Source organism: Manis javanica, chromosome 8 (assembly GCF_040802235.1).
Source record: "Manis javanica isolate MJ-LG chromosome 8, MJ_LKY, whole genome shotgun sequence".
Taxonomy (NCBI): domain Eukaryota; kingdom Metazoa; phylum Chordata; class Mammalia; order Pholidota; family Manidae; genus Manis; species Manis javanica.
Window position 1 is genome coordinate 81,335,477 of NC_133163.1, and position 19,873 is coordinate 81,355,349.

General features: G+C 44.4%; 1 protein-coding gene across 4 annotated transcripts in view; it reads right to left on the reverse strand.

Annotated features, from left to right (window-relative positions):
- The window catches only part of TEP1 (telomerase associated protein 1), a 49,090-nt gene extending 29,217 nt beyond the window's left edge, over window positions 1-19,873 (reverse strand). For 3 of the 4 annotated variants that reach the window (XM_073211555.1, XM_036993983.2, XM_073211556.1), the window contains exons 1-9: window positions 19,412-19,873; window positions 15,385-15,885; window positions 14,100-14,282; window positions 13,702-13,836; window positions 12,636-12,797; window positions 12,068-12,229; window positions 11,702-11,779; window positions 10,894-11,018; window positions 10,521-10,678 (exon numbers count right to left, since the gene is read on the reverse strand). In XM_073211555.1, the coding sequence (XP_073067656.1) occupies window positions 10,521-10,678; window positions 10,894-11,018; window positions 11,702-11,779; window positions 12,068-12,229; window positions 12,636-12,797; window positions 13,702-13,836; window positions 14,100-14,282; window positions 15,385-15,861 (1,480 nt within the window). In that variant the 5' untranslated portion in view covers window positions 15,862-15,885; window positions 19,412-19,873. The remainder of the gene's footprint in view (window positions 1-10,520; window positions 10,679-10,893; window positions 11,019-11,701; window positions 11,780-12,067; window positions 12,230-12,635; window positions 12,798-13,701; window positions 13,837-14,099; window positions 14,283-15,384; window positions 15,886-19,411) is intronic. The other variant, XM_073211554.1, reaches the window with a different exon arrangement.

Here is a 19,873-nt window from a genome sequence, read left to right on the forward strand (position 1 = left end):
TGTATAGGATATACTGGAAAAATTCTTTCTTTTAAAGGAAAACATAAGGAGGAGGTGTGACACTTCTCCCAGGTACCCCAAGCGTGCGTTCAGACCATGTTAGAGATCAAGCCTGTCAGCCCCAACCCCCACCTTAGGCACCAGTCTGCCTACATCAGGAGAGTGGTGGCCCCCTTTTAAGGTAATGTAAGTCTCATTTGAATTATAGTTAGAAGCTTTCATCTTTCCAGCCAAGGGTTCTCCAGTCGTAAGTCTGATTTGCAAACTGTGTAGAACAATTACATTGTGTAAATAATGTGTGATATCTGATGAACTCGTGTATCCTTTGTCGAATCATAAGTTTTTCTCAACTGCTGCTTGTATAAAAGTTTTCTAGATCATTTTGATAAGAAATTAAGTCCGATACTAGAAAATAAATTGAATATTTATCCTTTAGACTGAAAGATTCACTGATTTCATTCCCCCCCAAAATTGTTAATGAGTTATTAATGAGTCCTGTGGTCCCCAAAGAGGGGTCTGTGTATCTAACTACATTTTATCTTATATTTTATCCTTATATTTTTATATTTTACTTATTTATATTTACTTACATACTTATATTTACTTAATTATATTTTTTTTTTTTTTTTTTTTTTTTTTGCAATCATTTATTTATTTTTTTATTTATTTATTTTTTTTTTTTTTTTTTTTTTTTGAGAGGGCATCTCTCATATTTATTGATCAAATGGTTGTTAACAACAATAAAATTCAGTATAGGGGGGTCAATGCTCAATGTACAATCATTAATCCATCTCAAGCCTAATTCTCGTCAGTCTCCAATCTTCTGAAGCATAACGAACAAGTTCTTACATGGTGAACGAATTCTTACAGAGTGAATAAATTCTTACATGGTGAACAGTACAAGGGCAGTCATCACAGAAACTTTCGGTTTTGATCATGCAATATGACCTATAAACAATCAGGTCAAATATGAATATTCATTTGATTTTTGTACTTGATTTATATGTTGATCCCACATTTCTCCTATTATTATTATTATTTTTATTTTTAATAAAATGCTGAAGTGGTAGGTAGATGCAAGATAAAGGTAGAAAACATAGTTTAGTGCTGTAAGAAGGCAAATGTAGATGATCAGATGATCAGGTGTGTGCCTATGGACTAAGTATTAATCCAGGCTAGACAAGGGCAGCAAGACATCCACGGATGCAGAAGATTTCTCTCAAAGCAGGGGGGGTGAGGTTCTGAGCCTCACCTCTGTTGATCCCCAAATTCTCACCTGATGGCCCCCCTGCGACTGTGCCTGTCTTAGGTTGTTCCTCCCTTGAGGAATCTTACCCGTCTCTGGCTAACCAGTCATCTTCCGGGGCCATACAGGGAAATGTAAAGTTGGTAAGTGAGAGAGAAGCCATATTGTTTGCAAAGGTTAGCTTTTTACTTCTTTGCAGATTTATGCCCTGTGGCTTCTATGCCCAGCACTTGTCTCGAGGTATCTTTACCACCTGGAGGAATTATGATACTCGGTAAATTCGATATGAGGCACGAATTCTATTTAAAGTTTGTAATTAGGAAGGAAGAAGAAAAGCTATAGATGTAGCATATGAAGGAAACTTGGGAGGATTGATCATTTCTTTGACATATCTTCTTGTATAGTACCTTAAGTATGTATAGGTTTTAAACTACTAACTAATTTGCACACACATATTGACATAATAGGAATACGGTGACATAAACAAAGCAAATCTATAATTACCAGCCATCTCCAGTGAAGCCAAGAAAACCATTTAGGCACCCTAGGCATTTGTGAAAATTTATCTATGATATGATGGATATTTTCCAACTGTACTTGAACCATCAGACAAATTAAAGCAGCCCATTTCTGGGATCTGTTCACATCCCATATGTTCTTTTAACCATAGATAGTCTATAGTCATGAGATTTTGGGGTGCTACAACTTGCACCCCTCCCAACTCCTGGTTGAGTTCCAACAGTACAGATCCAGTCAAATTCGTTGTCTCACTGTATGCACATGCCAGCCTAGACATCTCCCTCCTCCTTCTTATGGCAAGTCCAGGAGATGGTGGGCTGGATGCAGCCACAACCGCAGCATCGTCTGGATCCCTGTGGAGGCTTTTTGATGATCATCCCCCGGCACGAGTCCTCCAGAGAGTGCTGATGCCGGGAGCTCCTCCTCATATCGTATCTTAGTTCATTTTCTGGGTATCCAAGCTAGGCCTTGATCTTCTGCGTAGAAACAAACAGAACCTTTGCCCACACTTTGACATGCCCTCTATACCACTGTGCAGAACTCATTGGAGGTCAGCACACAGTAACTGCTTTTTTTTTTTTTTTTAATTAAGAGAAAGGAATATTATCAGAAAAGAGTACCTCCATAGCTGATCATCTGACACCCTTTAAGTGATCAACATTAAGGATATTTAAAGCATGCGTTGATCTTTGATTTACCAATAGTTTTATCCTGTTAAGGAGTAATCCCCCTTTTCTTTCTTTCTTTTTTTTTTTTTTTTAAATTTTTAATCTACACTTACCTGAAGAATACTATGTTTACTATGCTCTCCCCTATATCAGGTCCCCCCTAACAACCACATTACGGTTACTGTCCATCAGCTTAGCAAAATGTTGTAGAGTCACTACTTGTCCTCTCTGTGTTGTGCAGCCCACCCTCCCCTTTCTCCCTCCCCCCCATGCATGCTAATCTTAATACCCCCCTTCTTCTTCCCCCCCCTTATCCCTCCCTGCCCACCCATCCTCCCCAGTTCCTTTCCCTTTGGTACCTGTTAGTCCATTTTTGGGTTCTGTAATTCTGCTGCTGTTTTGTTCCTTCAGTTTTTCCTTTGTTCCTATACTCCTCAGATGAGTGAAATCATTTGGTATTTCTCTTTCTCCGCTTGGCTTATTTCACTGAGCATAATACTCTCCAGCTCCATCCATGTTGCTGCAAATGGTTGGATTTTTCCACTTCTTATGGCTGAGTAGTATTCCATTGTGTATATGTACCACATCTTCTTTATCCATTCATCTACAGATGGACATTTAGGTTGCTTCCAATTCTTGGCTATTGTAAATAGTGCTGCGATAAACATAGGAGTGCATCTGTCTTTCTCAAACTTGATTGCTGCGTTCTTAGGGTAAATTCCTAGGAGTGGAATTCCTGGGTCAAATGGTAGGTCTGTTTTGAGCATTTTGATGCACCTCCATACTGCTTTCCACAATGGTTGAACTAATTTACATTCCCACCAGCAGTGTAGGAGGGTTCCCCTTTCTCCACAGCCTCGCCAACATTTGTTGTTGTTTGTCTTTTGGATGGCAGCTATCCTTACTGGTGTGAGGTGATACCTCATTGTAGTTTTAATTTGCATTTCTCTGATAATTAGCGATGTGGAGCATCTTTTCATGTGTCTTTTGGCCATCTGTATTTCTTTTTTGGAGAACTGTCTGTTCAGTTCCTCTGCCCATTTTTTAATTGGGTTATTTGTTTTTTGTTTGTTGAGGCGTGTGAGCTCTTTATATATTCTGGACGTCAAGCCTTTATCAGATCTGTCATTTTCAAATATATTCTCCCATACTGTAGGGTTCCTTTTTGTTCTATTGATGGTGTCTTTCGCTGTACAGAAGCTTTTCAGCTTAATGTAGTCCCACTTGCTCATTTTTGCTGTTGTTTTCCTTGCCCGGGGAGATATGTTCAAGAAGAGATCACTCATGTTTATGTCTAAGAGGTTTTTGCCTATGTTTTTTTCCAAGAGTTTAATGGTTTCGTGACTTACATTCAGGTCTTTGATCCATTTTGAGTTTACCTTTGTATATGGGGTTAGACAATGGTCCAGTTTCATTCTCCTACATGTAGCTGTCCAGTTTTGCCAGCACCATCTGTTGAAGAGACTGTCATTTTGCCATTGTATGTCCATGGCTCCTTTATCAAATATTAATTGACCATATATGTTTGGGTTAATTTCTGGGGTCTCTAATCTGTTCCACTGGTCTGTGGCTCTGTTCTTGTGCCAGTACCAAATTGTCTTGATTACTATGGCTTTGTAGTAGAGCTTGAAGTTGGGGAGTGAGATCCCCCCTACTTTATTCTTCTTTTTCAGGATTGCTTTGGCTATTCGGGGTCTTTGGTGTTTCCATATGAATTTTTGAATTATTTGTTCCAATTCATTGAAGAATGTTGCTGGTAATTTGAGAGGGATTGCATCAAATTTGTATATTGCTTTCGGCAGGATGGCCATTTTGACGATATTAATTCTTCCTAGCCATGAGCATGGGATGAGTTTCCATTTATTAGTGTCCCCTTTAATTTCTCTTAAGAGTGACTTGTAGTTTTCAGAGTATAAGTCTTTCACTTCCTTGGTTAGGTTTATTCCTAGGTATTTTATTCTTTTTGATGCAATGGTGAATGGAATTGTTTTCCTGATTTCTCTTTCTATTGATTCGTTGTTAGTGTATAGGAAAGCTACAGATTTCTGTGTGTTGATTTTGTATCCTGCAACTTTGCTGTATTCCGATATCAGTTCTAGTAGTTTTGGAGTGGAGTCTTTAGGGTTTTTTATGTACAGTATCATATCATCTGCAAATAGTGACAGTTTAACTTCTTCTTTACCAATCTGGATTCCTTGTATTTCTTTGTTTTGTCTGATTGCCGTGGCTAGGACCTCCAGTACTATGTTAAATAACAGTGGGGAGAGTGGGCATCCCTGTCTGGTTCCCGATCTCAGTGGAAATGCTTTCAGCTTCTCGCTGTTCAGTATAATGCTGGCTGTGGGTTTATCATATATGGCCTTTATTATGTTGAGGTACTTGCCCTCTATTCCCATTTTGCTGAGAGTTTTTATCATGAATGGATGTTGAATTTTGTCAAATGCTTTTTCAGCATCTATGGAGATGATCATGTGGTTTTTGTCTTTCTTTTTGTTGATGTGGTGGATGATGTTGATGGATTTTCTAATGTTGTACCATCCTTGCATCCCTGGGATGAACCCCACTTGGTCATGGTGTATGATCCTTTTGATATACTGTTGAATTCTGTTTGCTAATATTTTATTGAGTATTTTTGCATCTACGTTCATCAGGGATATTGGTCTGTAATTTTCTTTTTTGGTGGGGTCTTTGCCTGGTTTTGGTATTAGGGTGATGTTGGCTTCATAGAATGAGTTTGGGAGTATTCCCTCTTCTTCTATTTTGTGGAACACTTTAAGGAGAATGGGTATTATGTCTTCTCTGTGTGTCTGATAAAATTCCGAGGTAAATCCGTCCGGCCCCGGGGTTTTGTTCTTGGGTAGTTTTTTGATTACTGTTTCAATTTCTTTGCTTGTAATTGGTTTGTTTAACTTTTGTGTTTCTTCCTTGGTCAGTCTTGGGAGGTTGTATTTTTCTAGGAAGTTGTCCATTTCTTCTAGGTTTTCCAGCTTGTTGGCATATAGGTTTTCATAGTAGTCTTTAATAATTCTTTGTATTTCTGTGGAGTCTGTCGTGATTTTTCCATTCTCATTTCTGATTATGTTGATTTGTGTTGACTCTCTTTTTCTCTTAATAAGTTGGGCTAGAGGCTTATCTATTTTGTTTATTTTCTCAAAGAACCAGCTCTTGGTTTCGTTGATTTTTGCTATTGTTTTATTCTTCTCAATTTTGTTTATTTCTTCTCTGATCTTTATTATGTCCCTCCTTCTGCTGACTTTAGGCCTCATTTGTTCTTCTTTTTCCAGTTTTAATAATTGTGATGTTAGACTATTCATTTGGGATTGTTCTTCCTTCTTCAAGTGTGCCTGGATTGCTATATACTTTCCTCTTAAGACTGCTTTCGCTGCATCCCACAGAAGTTGGGGCTTAGTGTTGTTGTTGTCATTTGTTTCTATATATTCCTTGATCTCTATTTTGATTTGTTCATTGATCCATTGATTATTTAGTAGCATGTTGTTAAGCCTCCATGTGTTTGTGAGCCTTTTTGTTTTCTTTGTAGAATTTATTTCTACTTTCATACCTTTGTGGTCTGAAAAATTGGTTGGTAGAATTTCAATATTGTGGAATTTACTGAGGCTCTTTTTGTGAGCTAGTATGTGGTCTATTCTGGAGAATGTTCCATGTGCACTTGAGAAGAATGTATATCCTGTTGCTTTTGGATGTAAAGTTCTATAGATGTCTATTAGGTCCATCTGTTCTAGTGTGTTGTTCAGTGCCTGTGTGTCTTTACTTATTTTCTGCCCGGTGGATCTATCCTTTGGGGTGAGTGGTGTGTTGAAGTCTCCTACAATGAATGCATTGCAGTCTATTTCCCTCTTTAGTTCTGTTAGTATTTGCTTCACATATGCTGGTGCTCCTGTATTGGGTGCATATATATTTAGAATGGTTATATCCTCTTGTTGGACTAAGCCCTTTATCATTATGTAGTGGCCTTCTTTATCTCTTGTTACTTTCTTTGTTTTGAAGTCTATTTTGTCTGATATTAGTACTGCAACCCCTGCTTTCTTCTCACTGTTGTTTGCCTGAAATATGTTTTTCCATCCCTTGACTTTTAGTCTATGCTTATCTTTGGGTTTAAGGTGAGTTTCTTGTAAGCAGCATATAGATGGGTCTTGCTTTTTTATCCATTCTATTACTCTATGTCTTTTGATTGGTGCATTAAGTCCATTTACATTTAGGGTGACTATTGAAAGATATGTACTTATTGCCATTGCAGGCTTTAGATTCGTGGTTACCAAAGGTTCAAGGTTAGCTTCTTTAGTATCTTACTGCCTAACTTAGCTCGCTTATTGAGCTGTTATATACACTGTCTGGAGAGTCTTTTCTTCTCTCCCTTCTTATTCCTCCTCCTCCCTTCTTCATATGTTGTGTGTTTTGTTCTGTGCTCTTTTTAGGGGTGCTCCCATCTAGAGCAGTCCCTGTAGGATGCCCTGTAGAGGTGGTTTGTGGGAAGCAAATTCCCTCAGCTTTTGCTTGTCTGGGAATTGTTTGATCCCACCATCATATTTAAATGATAGTCGTGCTGGATACAGTATCCTTGGTTCAAGGCCCTTCTGTTTCATTGCATTAAGTATATCATGCCATTCTCTTCTGGCCTGTAGGGTTTCTGTTGAGAAGTCTGATGTTAGCCTGATTGGTTTTCCTTTATAGGTGACCTTTTTCTCTCTAGCTGCCTTTAAAACTCTTTCCTTGTCCTTGATCCTTGCCATTTTAATTATTATGTGTCTTGGTGTTGTCCTCCTTGGATCCTTTCTGTTGGGGGTTCTGTATAATTCCATGGTCTGTTCGATTATTTCCTCCCCCAGTTTGGGGAAGTTTTCAGCAATTATTTCTTCAAAGACACTTTCTATCCCTTTTCCTCTTTCTTCCTCTTCTGGTATCCCTATAATACGAATGTTTTTCCTTTTGTATTGGTCACATATTTCTCTTAGTGTTGTTTCATTCCTGGAGATCCTTTTATCTCTCTCTATGTCAGCTTCTATACGTTCCTGTTCTCTGGCTTCTATTCCTTCAATGGCCTCTTGCATCTTATCCATTCTGCTTATAAATCCTTCCAGGGATTGTTTCACTTCTGTGATCTCTTTCCTGACATCTGTGATCTCCTTCCGGACTTCATCCCACTGCTCTTGCATTTTTCTCTGCATCTCATCCCACTGCTCTTGCATTTTTCTCTGCATCTCATCCCATTGCTCTTGCATTTTTTTCTGCATCTCTGTCAGCATGTTCATGATTTTTATTTTGAATTCTTTTTCAGGAGGACTAGTTAGGTCTGTCTCCTTCTCAGGTGTTGTCTCTGTGATCTTTGTCTGCCTGTAGTTTTGCCTTTTCATGGTGATAGAGATAGTCTGCAGAGCTGGTACAAGTGACCGCTGGAAGAGCTTCCCTTCTTGTTGGTTTGTAGCCTTTTCCTGGGAGAATAGCGACCTCTAGTGGCTTGTGCTGGGCAGCTGTGCACAGACAGGGCTTCTGCTTCCTGCCCAGTTGCTTTGGGGTTTATCTCCACTGTTGCTGTGGGCTTGGCCTGGCTGGGGCTGTTCCTCCAAAATGGTGGAGCCCCGTTAGAGGGGGAGCAGCCAGGAGACTATTTATCTCCGTAAGGGGCCTCTGTGCTCCCTGCTGCCCAGGGGGTTAGAGTGCCCAGAGATCCCCAGATTCCCTGCTTCTGGTCTAAGTGACCTGTCCTGCCCCTTTAAGATTTCCAAAAAGCACTCTCCAAACCAAAACAACAACAGCAACAATGAGAGAGGGAACAGAAAGGAAAAAAAAAAAGAAAAAACACGCGATTTTTTTTTTTTTTTTTTTCCTCAGGTGCCGGTCCCAGGCACCCGCGCACTGGTCCTGCTGCCCTGTCTCCCTAGCACCAGGGTCCCTGTCCTTTCAAGGCTTCCAAAAAGCACCCACCCACCGGTCCCGCAGGGAAGGAACGCTCAATATTCTTGGTCCTCAGGCACTGGTCCCACGCACCCGCTCACCAGTCCCGCCGCCCTGCCTCCCTAGCACCGGGGTCCCTGTCCCTTCAAGGCTTCCAAAAAGCACTTGGCAAAAAGAGAGAAAAAAAAGGGGAAAAACGCGCGATTTCTTCCGTCCTCAGGTGCTGGTCTCAGGCACCCACCCACCGGTCCCACAGGGAAAAATGCGGGATATTCTTTGTCCTCAGGTGCCGGTCCCAGGCACTCGCTCACCAGTCCCGCCGCCCTGCCTCCCTAGCACCGGGGTCCCTGTCCCTTTTAGGCTTCCAAAAAGCACTCGCAGAAAAGAGAAAAAAAAAAGGGGAAAAACGCGCGATTTCCTCTGTCCTCAAGTGCCGGTCTCAGGCACCCGCCCACCGGTCCCGCAGGGAAAAACGGGGGATATTCTTTGTCCTCAGGCACCGGTCCCAGCCACCCGCTCACCAGTCCCGCCACCGTGCCTCCCTAGCACTGGGGTCCCCGTCCCTTCCAGGCTTCCAAAAAGCGCTTGCCAAAAAGAGAAAAAAAAAAAAAAAGGGGAAAAACGCGCGACCTCCTCCGTCCTCAGGCACCGGTCTCAGGCACCCGCCCCCAGGTCTCGCAGGGAGAAACGCGGGATATTCTTTGTCCTCCGGCGCCGTTCCCAGGCACCTCCTCACCGGTCCCGCCACCCTGCCTCCCCAGCAACGGGGGCCCGTCCCTCTAAGGCTTCCAAAAAGCGCTCGCCAAAAAAAAAAACTGCTCCGGTTTCTCTCCACCCGCCGGGAGCCGGGGGGAGGGGCGCTCGGGTCCCGCCGGGCTGGGGCTTGTATCTTACCCCCTTCACAAGGCGCTGGGTTCTTGCAGGTGTGGATGTGGTCTGGATGTTGTCCTGTGTCCTGTGGTCTCTATTTTAGGAAGATTTTTCTTTGTTATATTTTCATAGCTCTATGTGTTTTTGGGAGGAGATTTCCACTGCTCTACTCACGCCGCCATCTTGGCTCCCCTTCCTACTTAATTATATTTTATATATTTCCTAAAGTACATGATTAATACATTTACAAAATTTTAAAAAATACATATACATACATTCTGGTATACTTCAAAATTATTTTGTAATATATGATCAAAAAACTGTGGGGAATCACTGGATTAAATGATGGGCATTTGTCTCAACCAAGATAAATGACACAGTTTTAATTTTCAGGGCCAAGGAAGTGGAGGTGATTTATACTAGAATCATCTACACATATTGGCTGCCATTCAGGTGTCTTTACCTACTCTACGTGAAGTTCTATCAAACAGTGGGAAAGAGATTGTCGGGGTGTGTGTGTGTGTGTGTGTGTGTGTGTGTGTGTGTGTGTGTGTGTAATTCCCATGTGACTCTGATGCACACACTACCAGTGACAACCACACAGTGAGAGGAGTGATAAGCAGTAGAGCAATTTGTGATGCCCTGAGTACAATCTACATGTGGCAGTTCAAAGAGAACTAAGGTAAAAGACAGCTTGGGCTTCTGCAGCTCCAAAGGATGAAGTCCATAAAACTCAAAGAAGTCAGAAGGTCTACAGCTAGATATTTTTCAAAAGAGAGAAGCTGACTCTAAAATTTCACAGAGGAAGTAAAAGAAAACAAAACAGAATAGAAAGAGCCTTCTATAGTTACACATAAACTAACAAAAATAAAGAGAGAAAGAAAGATTGAAAGGAATTGGTCCTCTCCAATTTGAATTTTTATCAGTGTGGACAAATTTCCTAAAACATTCATGCCCTAAGTACAGATTGTGGTGAGGCTTCCCACAGACCGTGTGCCAGTCCTGCCTTATCTCAGTGAGTTACACAGATATGATGGAGTGAAATCTGAGAGAAGGTACCACTTTCATCATGTGTTGATAAAAACTGTGTATCACCTAAACACAACTATCCATGATGCCAATGCTGCTCAAAGCAGGTGCCACGTCCACCTGTGTGCATGCTCAATGGCAAACCTTTTAAGTCCAATCATTTTCAGTGATACCACCAGTGGCCCAGAGAATAACTGCATCAGGCCAGGGAAATCCAGTCAGGGTCCAAAGGCAGAGGCATGAACAGCAAAGGAGTGTGATAGTCAAGGCCACTCTACCGATGAGTTCCTCCCAGACGCAAGCTTTGTTCCCCCGCAAGCTCAGCTCCCGCTCCCAGGTCTGTGGCTGAGAGAGCTTCATCCGCTTCCCTGCTCTGCTAGACTCCCATGGCCCCGGGAGGCGACTTCGAGAAAACTCCTGTAGGTTGGAGGGGTATCTGGGACAGAGAAGGAAAAGCTTATCATTTTGAAGCCAGCTGAAAATAACTCAAAAAAGGAAAGGCGAGTCGGTCAAAGCCAGTCAGTCATATTTACAGGCCATGTCTGCCGAAACTAATGTTTCTGGAGTCAGAACTACAGGGACTGGGGCTGCAGTGTGGAAAAGCCATAGGGTTACTCAGATGGGATGTATGTTCAGGGTGTATCTCCTCACCTGTAGCCCAGTAGGGCGTGGACATGCTGAGCAGGCTCCTGGATATGCAGTCGCTGTACCAACTTCTTCAGGGTGAACCTCGGCTGAGTCTTTTTCCCTGGTACTGCACTATAGGTTGCCTCAAACTGTGGAAATAGCCCCCATCTCATTTGGGTCACTTAATCTATGACCATAATCACTTTCTTCAGAAACCAGAACCTAAAACCATCCTATACCTTCCTATACCTACAAAGTAATTTCTTTGCCCAAAGTAGATTTGGGCAAAGGGTAGGAATAGGGGGTAAAAAGCTCCAGCAACAAGGGTTCCTGAACTGAGCATAACAGAGTAGCTCTTTGGGTCACTGTGTATCATTTACACAAGTTTGAACTATCAGTGGTACTGATAGAAGTCGGCACTATTATCCCCATTTTCTATCTGAGGGAACAGAGGGTGTCATTTAGCCAAGGACATATAGCTAACAAGTGGTGGTGGTTGTGGGATTCAAAGCCAAGTCGTCTGAATCCACATTCCATACTCCTCACTGGCAAGTGCAGTGCCTGACTGATCATTAATGTAAAAAAAAAAAATTTGATTTGTTTTTTAAATTTCCGGTGGAAGGTAGATATTTCATAGTGTTTTTAACTCACTCAGCTGCCACTGCTTGTAAAATCACATAATCACAGCTGAGAATCACCCAGGTGGGAAATTGGCATGTGCCTACCACACCCACTGTTAGTATTTCTAAACCAAATGGAATTCCATTTCTAAGTATTAGTTAAGGAAAGTTTGTACATGCACATATAGAATCCCAGTGCACAAGGCCCTTACCTCCTTCTGTTTGTCTTTAAGAAACTGAAGGCCCCTTGGCAAATACTGCTGTGTCTCAGAAAATGGAAGCTCTATCTTCTGTAGGGACACAGGAAGCAGTTTCAAAAAGGGAAATGGAGGTTGTCTCTGGAGAGACTCAGTCCTATAGCCACAAAGGCCCATCTCTACCAAAAAGGACGCCAGCTAGGAAGGTGGCAGGCTCTGCCCTCTGCCCTCTAAACTCTGCCCTTGCCTCAGCGTTTCTATGCCTCCTTTTGTTCCTGATGGTAGGAACATGCCAGATGCTTAATGTGGGATCCCTCAGTGTCAGCGTGTTCCTTCATCCCTTCCTTTCCTGTGAAAAAGTAGGGCTGAGCAGGGACTAACTGGGGGCCGGGGGCTCTGGCGGGGATGACTCTTGGCCCGGTGCTTCCGAGGATTGTACTTAGCCAGCTGGTAGTCATCAAACTGAGCAAATTTGTCAGTCATTGCAGCACGGAGGCAGGCAGGCAGGGGTGCCAGCCTGCTTTCCTCTCCTTCAGCCAGGCTCTGTGAGAGGGGAGACCATCAGGAGTGAGACTGACATGAACCCACAAAACAAGACCAGACACCTTCATGCAATTCAGTGAGACAGGTTAGGGAGTGAGTTTACAGCCCCAGCTCAAAAACGACAGTTTTTGTGGTACTGGGCAAGTCAGCGGACTCCTCCAATTCTCACTTTCTTCATTGTAAACATGAGGTCCAGCCCAAGATCAGCTTTTCTTAAACTATAGTTCCACCCTTCTTAATCATATTCTCCCTGCTGGGCAACCTAGCCTGGCCCAGGAAGAAGCTGTCCTCCTCACAGCTGAGGACAACTGAGGGGAAGCCAAACTGAGAGTTTTCTCCAGGAATGCAGTGAGCCAAGGAGATGGGACCAAGTGACAGCCGAAGCTCAGGGCACTGAATGACATACCTGGTAGAATTCAGCTACCTGGATCCAATCAGAAGGCAGCTGCACAATGGCACAGAAATATCTTCGAAGGTGGGGGCGGCAGACTGGCAAGAAGGCAGCAATGGCTAAGACTTTGTTGGCCAAATCCCGGAGGTTCAGCTGCTGCCTAGCGTACAGTGAAGCCTGGGGCACAGGGTATAGGAGGATTAGCACCATGCCCTAAACTAACTTGCTTATCTAACCAGCCTGCATAAAACCTTTCCTGGCCCTCCACATTGTCTTTAAAATAGAAAGTCCTACTTGGCCCAGTAAACATAATGTTCTTCATGTAATTGTAGATTAATGATAACAAAACAAAACAAAACAAAACGAAATGAAATGAAATGAAACAAAACAAAACAAAACAAAATATAAAATAAAATAAATAAAATAAAATAAAATAAAATAAAATAAAATAAAATAAAAAGTCCTAGTGTCTTGGCCTGGCATTCTACATTCTCCATCCTCCATAATCTAACCCTTATCCACCTGTGTAGTATGTCTTCTCCTGCGTATCTTGATTGTCTCCCAAGTCAGTCAGGCCCTTTTCCCTCTTTGGAAGACCTCCCACCATCAAGAGATCTATCAAAAACCTACCCAGGGTTCAAACTGCAGATTAAACTTGTCATCTTCCAAAGGCTCCAAGAAAACATTTTTTTCCCCTTCTCTACTTCTGAAAGATTCAGTCTACTACTCTATTTGCATTTATATAGTATTTGGGAGTGTTTTGCTTTTCTAACACTATCATAAGCTCCTTAAGAGCCAGATCCAAGTTTCACTATATCTGTGAGTATGACCCTCAAGGCTTAGCATAGGATACTCAGCCAGTGTATTACCAAACAATGGAACCCTAGGATACTCTTTCCCAGTCCCATTTTCCTCTTCTCTGAGAACCCCAGGGGCTAGGCTCAGACTCACCCAGAGCTCCTACTCCCTTCCTAAGTGAAGCTTCATCCACCCCCAGGAGGAAGGTTGTCACCATCCCCATCACACACCAGAACTGCACTCCCTACCTCCCAGCTTCCTGCACCCCTTCCCACCACAATACCTTGAGGATAAACTCAGGCTCCAAGGGGGCAAGTTCACTACTGACTTTAAGGAGGAAAGCCTGGGTAGAATGAGCTGCAACTTTTGTGTTCACATCTGAAGCCAGAGTGGAGCACAGCAAGCTCATTAGAGCCATCTGGGAATTGGGAAAGAGAGAGAAGGAAAGAAGTAATAAGGACCAACACAAGCATCCACTCAGCCAACTTACAAAACCAAGGACAGAGAGAATGGACCCCAGGTTCAGGAAGATGTTTGTCTAACCAAGAGGTTAGAGAAGGGGATAAGGAAGTGAGAAGTAAGAGCCAGGTGATGCTCCCTCCTCCCCCTTCCCTCTGTGCAGGGCTTCTGCTTCAGCTCCCCTCCACCACCATCAACCTCCCCCTAACTTGGGAACTTGACCTTCTTTTCCTGAAGGGCTGGATCAGTAGGCTCAGAACAGGATTCAGAGCCCCCAGGAGTAAGCTTCAGGGCCAGTTCCTCCACCTCCTCCTCCTCTCCCAAGCTTAGACTGTAAGAAGGCATTTGAGCCTCTGCCCATTCCTTCTCTTCTGGCCTTTTCTCTTCTTCAGAGGACCAGTGACCCTGGGGATAGAAGCAGTTATTGGTCCCAGCAAGCACCCACAGGTCCTCAAACACAGACAGGGTAGAAGCAGCTCCCAGGGATGGAAGAGTCCCCATCTAATTTCTAGCACCCCCACCCCTCTCCCTTCATACCTCAGCACTGATGTGTCCTGACATAATGCTCTCTCACTGTGGCACCTTTCCTGACTCTGAGCCTTTGCTCAGGTGCTTTGTGATCCTCCCCCTGCTTTCACCTCCTCATTAGCATCCCAGTCTAGGAACCTGGGGCCTCTCACAACACACCTCCTCTGATGCTATTAAGATATTTTGGATATTAAGAATATGGGACAAGTCCCATGTCAATGCCCCAGCAACCTTGCTCTGCTTCACCTCTGAGCTTCAACTTCCCCTTTCCCTACAACCTACCTAATGGGGCAGATAGAAGATTAAATGGGATAACGTATGGATGACTCTGAAAATTGCAAGCCCCAAAATAAATGTGAGATGTCAGTAGTTATAACCCTGACGATGCTATTAAGGAGATTTTCATTGACCTCAATTTAAAGGTAGAAAATTAAAGCTTCAAAGGTTAAGAGTCTTGCCCAACCAAGGTTGTATGGCTTGTAATTGGAAGAGACAGGAGAGGGCTTAGATTAGTCTTTCTTCCAGTCCAAATCCCAAACTATACAGAAGGAATGTGGGTTCGTCTACCAATTCTGACCTGTGTACTAAATATGACTATATAGATGTGTACAAGTAGACATGTGTTTGTACATGCACACACAGGGAAGTGGGCCAGGGTCTAGCAGATGCATCTCATGCCTGATGTAGGATCTCAAAAGCACTTGATTGACTCCACTACTGCAATGGCATGCTGGCTGTCCTTAGCAGAGGCTTTCTAAGGACAGGGCCCAAATTGCGCTCTATTGTCCAGAATCTCTGAACCAGCGATTAAGAGTAATAATATGATGAAGACAGCCCTCGGGTAAAAAGCACCTCAGGAAGAGGCTCTGCAGAGAGAGGGTACACAAGGCAGCACAGAGGGGACCTGTGGCACCAAAAGCTTTGAGGAAGAGCATCCAAGAGACATGGCTGGAGTCAGGACATGGCCTGGAGCTATTACCAAAGCTGTTTCCTGAGCTCTGTCTGTGGTAGATAGGGATTTCAAGGCCCTGGGGCAGGTCCAAAGGCCTAGTCCTTCAGAGAGGCACTGAGCCCTCCAGACTGGAGTCTCAGAGAGCAGGTGCTTGCTAGCGTTCAGGCTGCTTAGATCAGCTTGCCCCAGATGAGATGTCTGTAGACTCTGAAGCAAGGGGCTGGCAGATCCAGAGCTCTTTAGAGTGGGGAGTGTGGCCAGGCACCGGTTCTCCAAGGAGAGGATGTCTGGGTGGGCAGCCACATGCCCGTGTAGTTTCTCCATAGTCTTCAAGTCAGGAAGTGTGGCCAGGCACTGGTTCTCCAAGGAGAGGATGTCTGGGTGGGCAGCCACATGCCCATGCAGTTTCTCCATAGTCTTCAGGTCAGGAAGTGTGGCCAGGCACTGGTTCTCCAAGGAGAGGATGTCTGGGTGGGCAGCCACATGCCCATGAAGTTTCTCCATGGTTGGAGCCCAACCAGTATCAGCCTAGAAGAGAGACAGGTGATGAGCACCTCACTGCAAAAAGTGGTAGTGTATCTTTCCCATAGCCCTCCTGGCAGTACAAGTGATTTGAAGGTACAGAATGACCAATATTTCTTTTTCCAGGACTGGGTTCATTCTAAGGATGTATTCAGGAGTGTTCCATAGAGATAATACAGGGGATATTCTATGGGAGAGGTGTAGGGAAAAGGTAAGGCAGAAGCTTAAGGACAGGGAATTTTTTAAAAAAAGGCAAGTACTGGAGAGAAAAGGGATGTGTCTTCTCATGAACGGGTAAAGGAGACCCCCAGTGCTCAATGTGATCTCAACTTGTAATCTGGACTCTGGACTCTTATCTCCAGAGAAACAAACATTTTGATCAAGCTGTCCTCGTCCACCATCTCAACTTCCTTGCCTCCTACTCACTTTTCAACCACCTAATAGGATTCTGTCCCCACTATTTCTCTTAGGTAACTGATGGAATTCTTGTTACAACAAGACTAGACACATCTTGGTCCTCAACATCCTTTATCTCTCAAGCCAACTGTGCCAATGTTGGTCACTCTCTTCATGAAACTCTCTCCTTTGGCTGCCATGGTGCTACTGTCCTGGCGTTTCTCTTACTACTCTGACCATTCCTCCTTGGGGTTCCCTCTCAGCCGTTACTTGAATGCTGGTGCTCCTTAGAGCTCTATTCTAATCCCTCTATATACTTTCCCAGGGTGCTCTCACCTGCTCTGTGGCTCCAAATAACATTTCTATACTGACAACTCACAAACACGTTACTTGACCCAGATCTCATCTGAGCTTCACACCCATTTATCCATTTGCCTGCTGGGTTTCTCCACTTGCTCAGAAGGACTCCAAACACCATAGATCCCAAATGTATTACCTTTCCCCCACTCTCACCTCTTCCTCAAATCCATTGCCCCTCCTTTGCTCCCTCTGCTTACAGGGGTTTGGATTTGGAGTAAACAGACTTCAGTTTGAATCCTGATGGGAATTTAATGTCTACTCAAGACCTTGGGCTCGTTACGTAAACTCTGAGCATCAGCCACTGTTTACTATGCCACCTTGTTTATTTTATCATGATAGAAAATTATTTTGGTTGCCTACTTGCCTACATGTTCATGGTCTATACTTACTAAAATAAAACTCCCTGATGGCCTGAGCTCCTTTGTCTTGTTCACCTCTGTATGCCTAGCATCGCACACATAACCTGGCTTCTGATCACCTCCCAGCCATCTCTCTTACTGCTACTCCTAACTCTAAGCTTCAATCACAGAACTCTTTGTAGCTTATGAGCTGCCAAGATATCTGTTGACTCTGGATCTATGTACATGCAGCTGCCTAGAACACTCTTCCTTTTTACCAAGACCACCCCCTTCCCCAACTCCTCCTTGACCAGGCCAAATTCTACTTTTTCTTTCACTCTACAGACCTCAGTGTGATAGTCAGTTCCTCTAAGGAACCTCTGTAGACAGCCCTTAGTCTGCATTAGGTGGCCCACTCAATGTTCTCACAACACCCCACCTCCTCTATCATAGAAAACATCCATTCTATGTCATCACAACACCACATCTCCTCTATCATAGAACATCCCCTGTATTGTAATTGCCTGTCTTTTGTCCCATCGCAATAAGTCCCTGAGGACAGACCCGTTTAGCCTTTTTCACCATTGTTTCTACAATACCTAGTCAGTGGGCTTTTGAGAATCTGGTGAAAGCTATGGAGCTTCTTCACAGAAAAACATGAATATATACTATTTTCTATTCAAATTTCAGGGAGTCTATCCATGGATCTCTTAGAATCCACATTAATGGCAAATTAAGAACTTCTGCCTGAAAGAATGCTTGAATTTATATTATGAGGGATGTATTTACTTATTTTTTTTGGACGAATACTTAGCTCCTTTTGCATTTAAATATTTTAGGATTAAGTTTGTTGTTCAATTACTTAATATGCAATAGTTTATGGTCAGGAATGTAGAATACTTCAAGAAGACTTGAATGGACTGACATGCAGTGTCCTGTGCTCTCATTCCCATTAGAAAGGTCACTCTGGAAGATGGGGAGGGTGGGCCAGCAAGGACAGCCTGGAGCCTAACGCCAAAACCCCATGCTCTGGTGCAGCCATAGAAAGTGACTGGAGCCTCTGAGTGAGGCAAGGTCAGAAGGCCAGACCCAGAATGACAACGGGTATTTCTCTGGACAAAATTGTGGGCAAATTACAGCAAGAATGATGGCTTCTGTGCCCTGTACATTTCCCTCCTGTCTTTGCACTATATAACAAGCCAGCAGGGTAAAAGTGGGATAACCCAGAATTGACTCAAGATTTAAAAAAAAATCTCACAATAAAAGGTAAATTAACAGAAAAATACAATTAAATATTTTTTGCATCTTGAAGTTTGTGAAGGGGGGTTCAGCTGAACTACAAATAAAAAGTACGACCTCCACAAATGAAAAGTAAAAACTCCCACTAGTTCCATTCTCCAGATGTAACCATTGCTAAGTTTTATCTGAAGAGCTTCAGACACTTTTTGTGCACATATACATATATCTCCTCCACCCCACCCCCCAACTCTTCCCCTTTCTTATTTTGCTTTATGTAAGATAAATTCTAGCCGGAATAAGCAGGCGAAGAGAGGCAACAAAGGGCCAGGTAATTCATTTATATACCCCGGGGTGAGGTTCTGTGGCCTTCTTGTCACAGGGCAGAGAAGTCACAACTGGTTAGGGAGGTGGGGGTCTTATAAGGGATTAGGAGGGGGAGGAGTGGGCAAGCTATCCTAGGGGGTGTGGAGAGGTATGATTGGCTAAAGGTGACATAATAGACAACTAGAAACTTTTTTCCTTCCAAGAGGGAGGAAGCTGACATCCGGGTCTTAGTTGGCACATCAGGATGGAATTCAGGGAGAGCTGTCCCCTTTCCATATACGGCACGGACTTTGGGGTCTGGTCTGTTCTCCCCCTATGGCATCTCTCTGTTCTGTTTGCATGTCCTTGTTTTTCCTTTCTCCAGCCTAACACTTTACACAAAGAGGAGTATACTTGAGACACTATTTTGGACTTAGTACATCCTGGAGGCCTTGCCGTGCTCACACATTCATAGCACCTCACTTTGCAGTTGGCTGTCTGACGGTCCATCCCGCTTGGGCCCTTCCCCCCCTGGGTTCCGTCGCTACTGCCAGCTCTCACGCCCATCTGCTGGCGGCCAGCTACTCTCTCCTCCCCAGGGGCACCCAGAGCCGGGAAGTAAGAGACTCCTTCCCGCTTGGGCTCTTCCTCTTCCCGGTTGTTCTACCGCCCGCCGCGCCCGCCTCTCCATTCCCCTCCGCTCCCTGCCTCCCCGCCGCTTGCGGCGCCCCCTTCCCCTCTCACTTCCCGTCCACAACCACAGCCCACTGGAGCCGCCCGGAGCCGCCGGGCCGACCAGCGCCCCGGCGCCCGCCCGCCCGAGTCCCGCGGGGTACTACTGGCCGCGCTAGGCCTTCCCACCGGCCCGGGATACCCAGGCCGCGGCCCGCTTCTACCTGCGCAGCCAGCGGGGCTCAGTTCTCGGCACCGGAAAGCAGAAGCCGGGCTCCGGGCTCCGGGCTCCCGGCTAGTGGGGAGCGTGGAAGCCGAGGGAGGAGCAGGCGAGGGGCAGGGAGCGCCGCCGCAGGTAATGCCCGGAGAGCGACGCGAGTGCAGGGAGCGCATTGCAGCTTTTCCCGGGACCCGAGTTTAGTTCCCCCGCGCCCCACCTTTGCTGCTTCCCGATCCTCTTTTCTCCTGTTCCTCAAGCTTTTCCTTCTATCAAATTCTGCTGTTGCTGAATTTCCTATTTTCTCCTGTTAATCTTCGGACACCGTTTCTTGAAAAAGATTTTGACATATTCGCTGCCTATCTGGGCACCTTTTTCCTGGTAGCGACGATAGCAGAGTCTTAAGTGTGGATAAAATGAGAGTTCCTGTGGCCAGGATTCTCACCTGGCCCTGGTTGACTAGCTCACT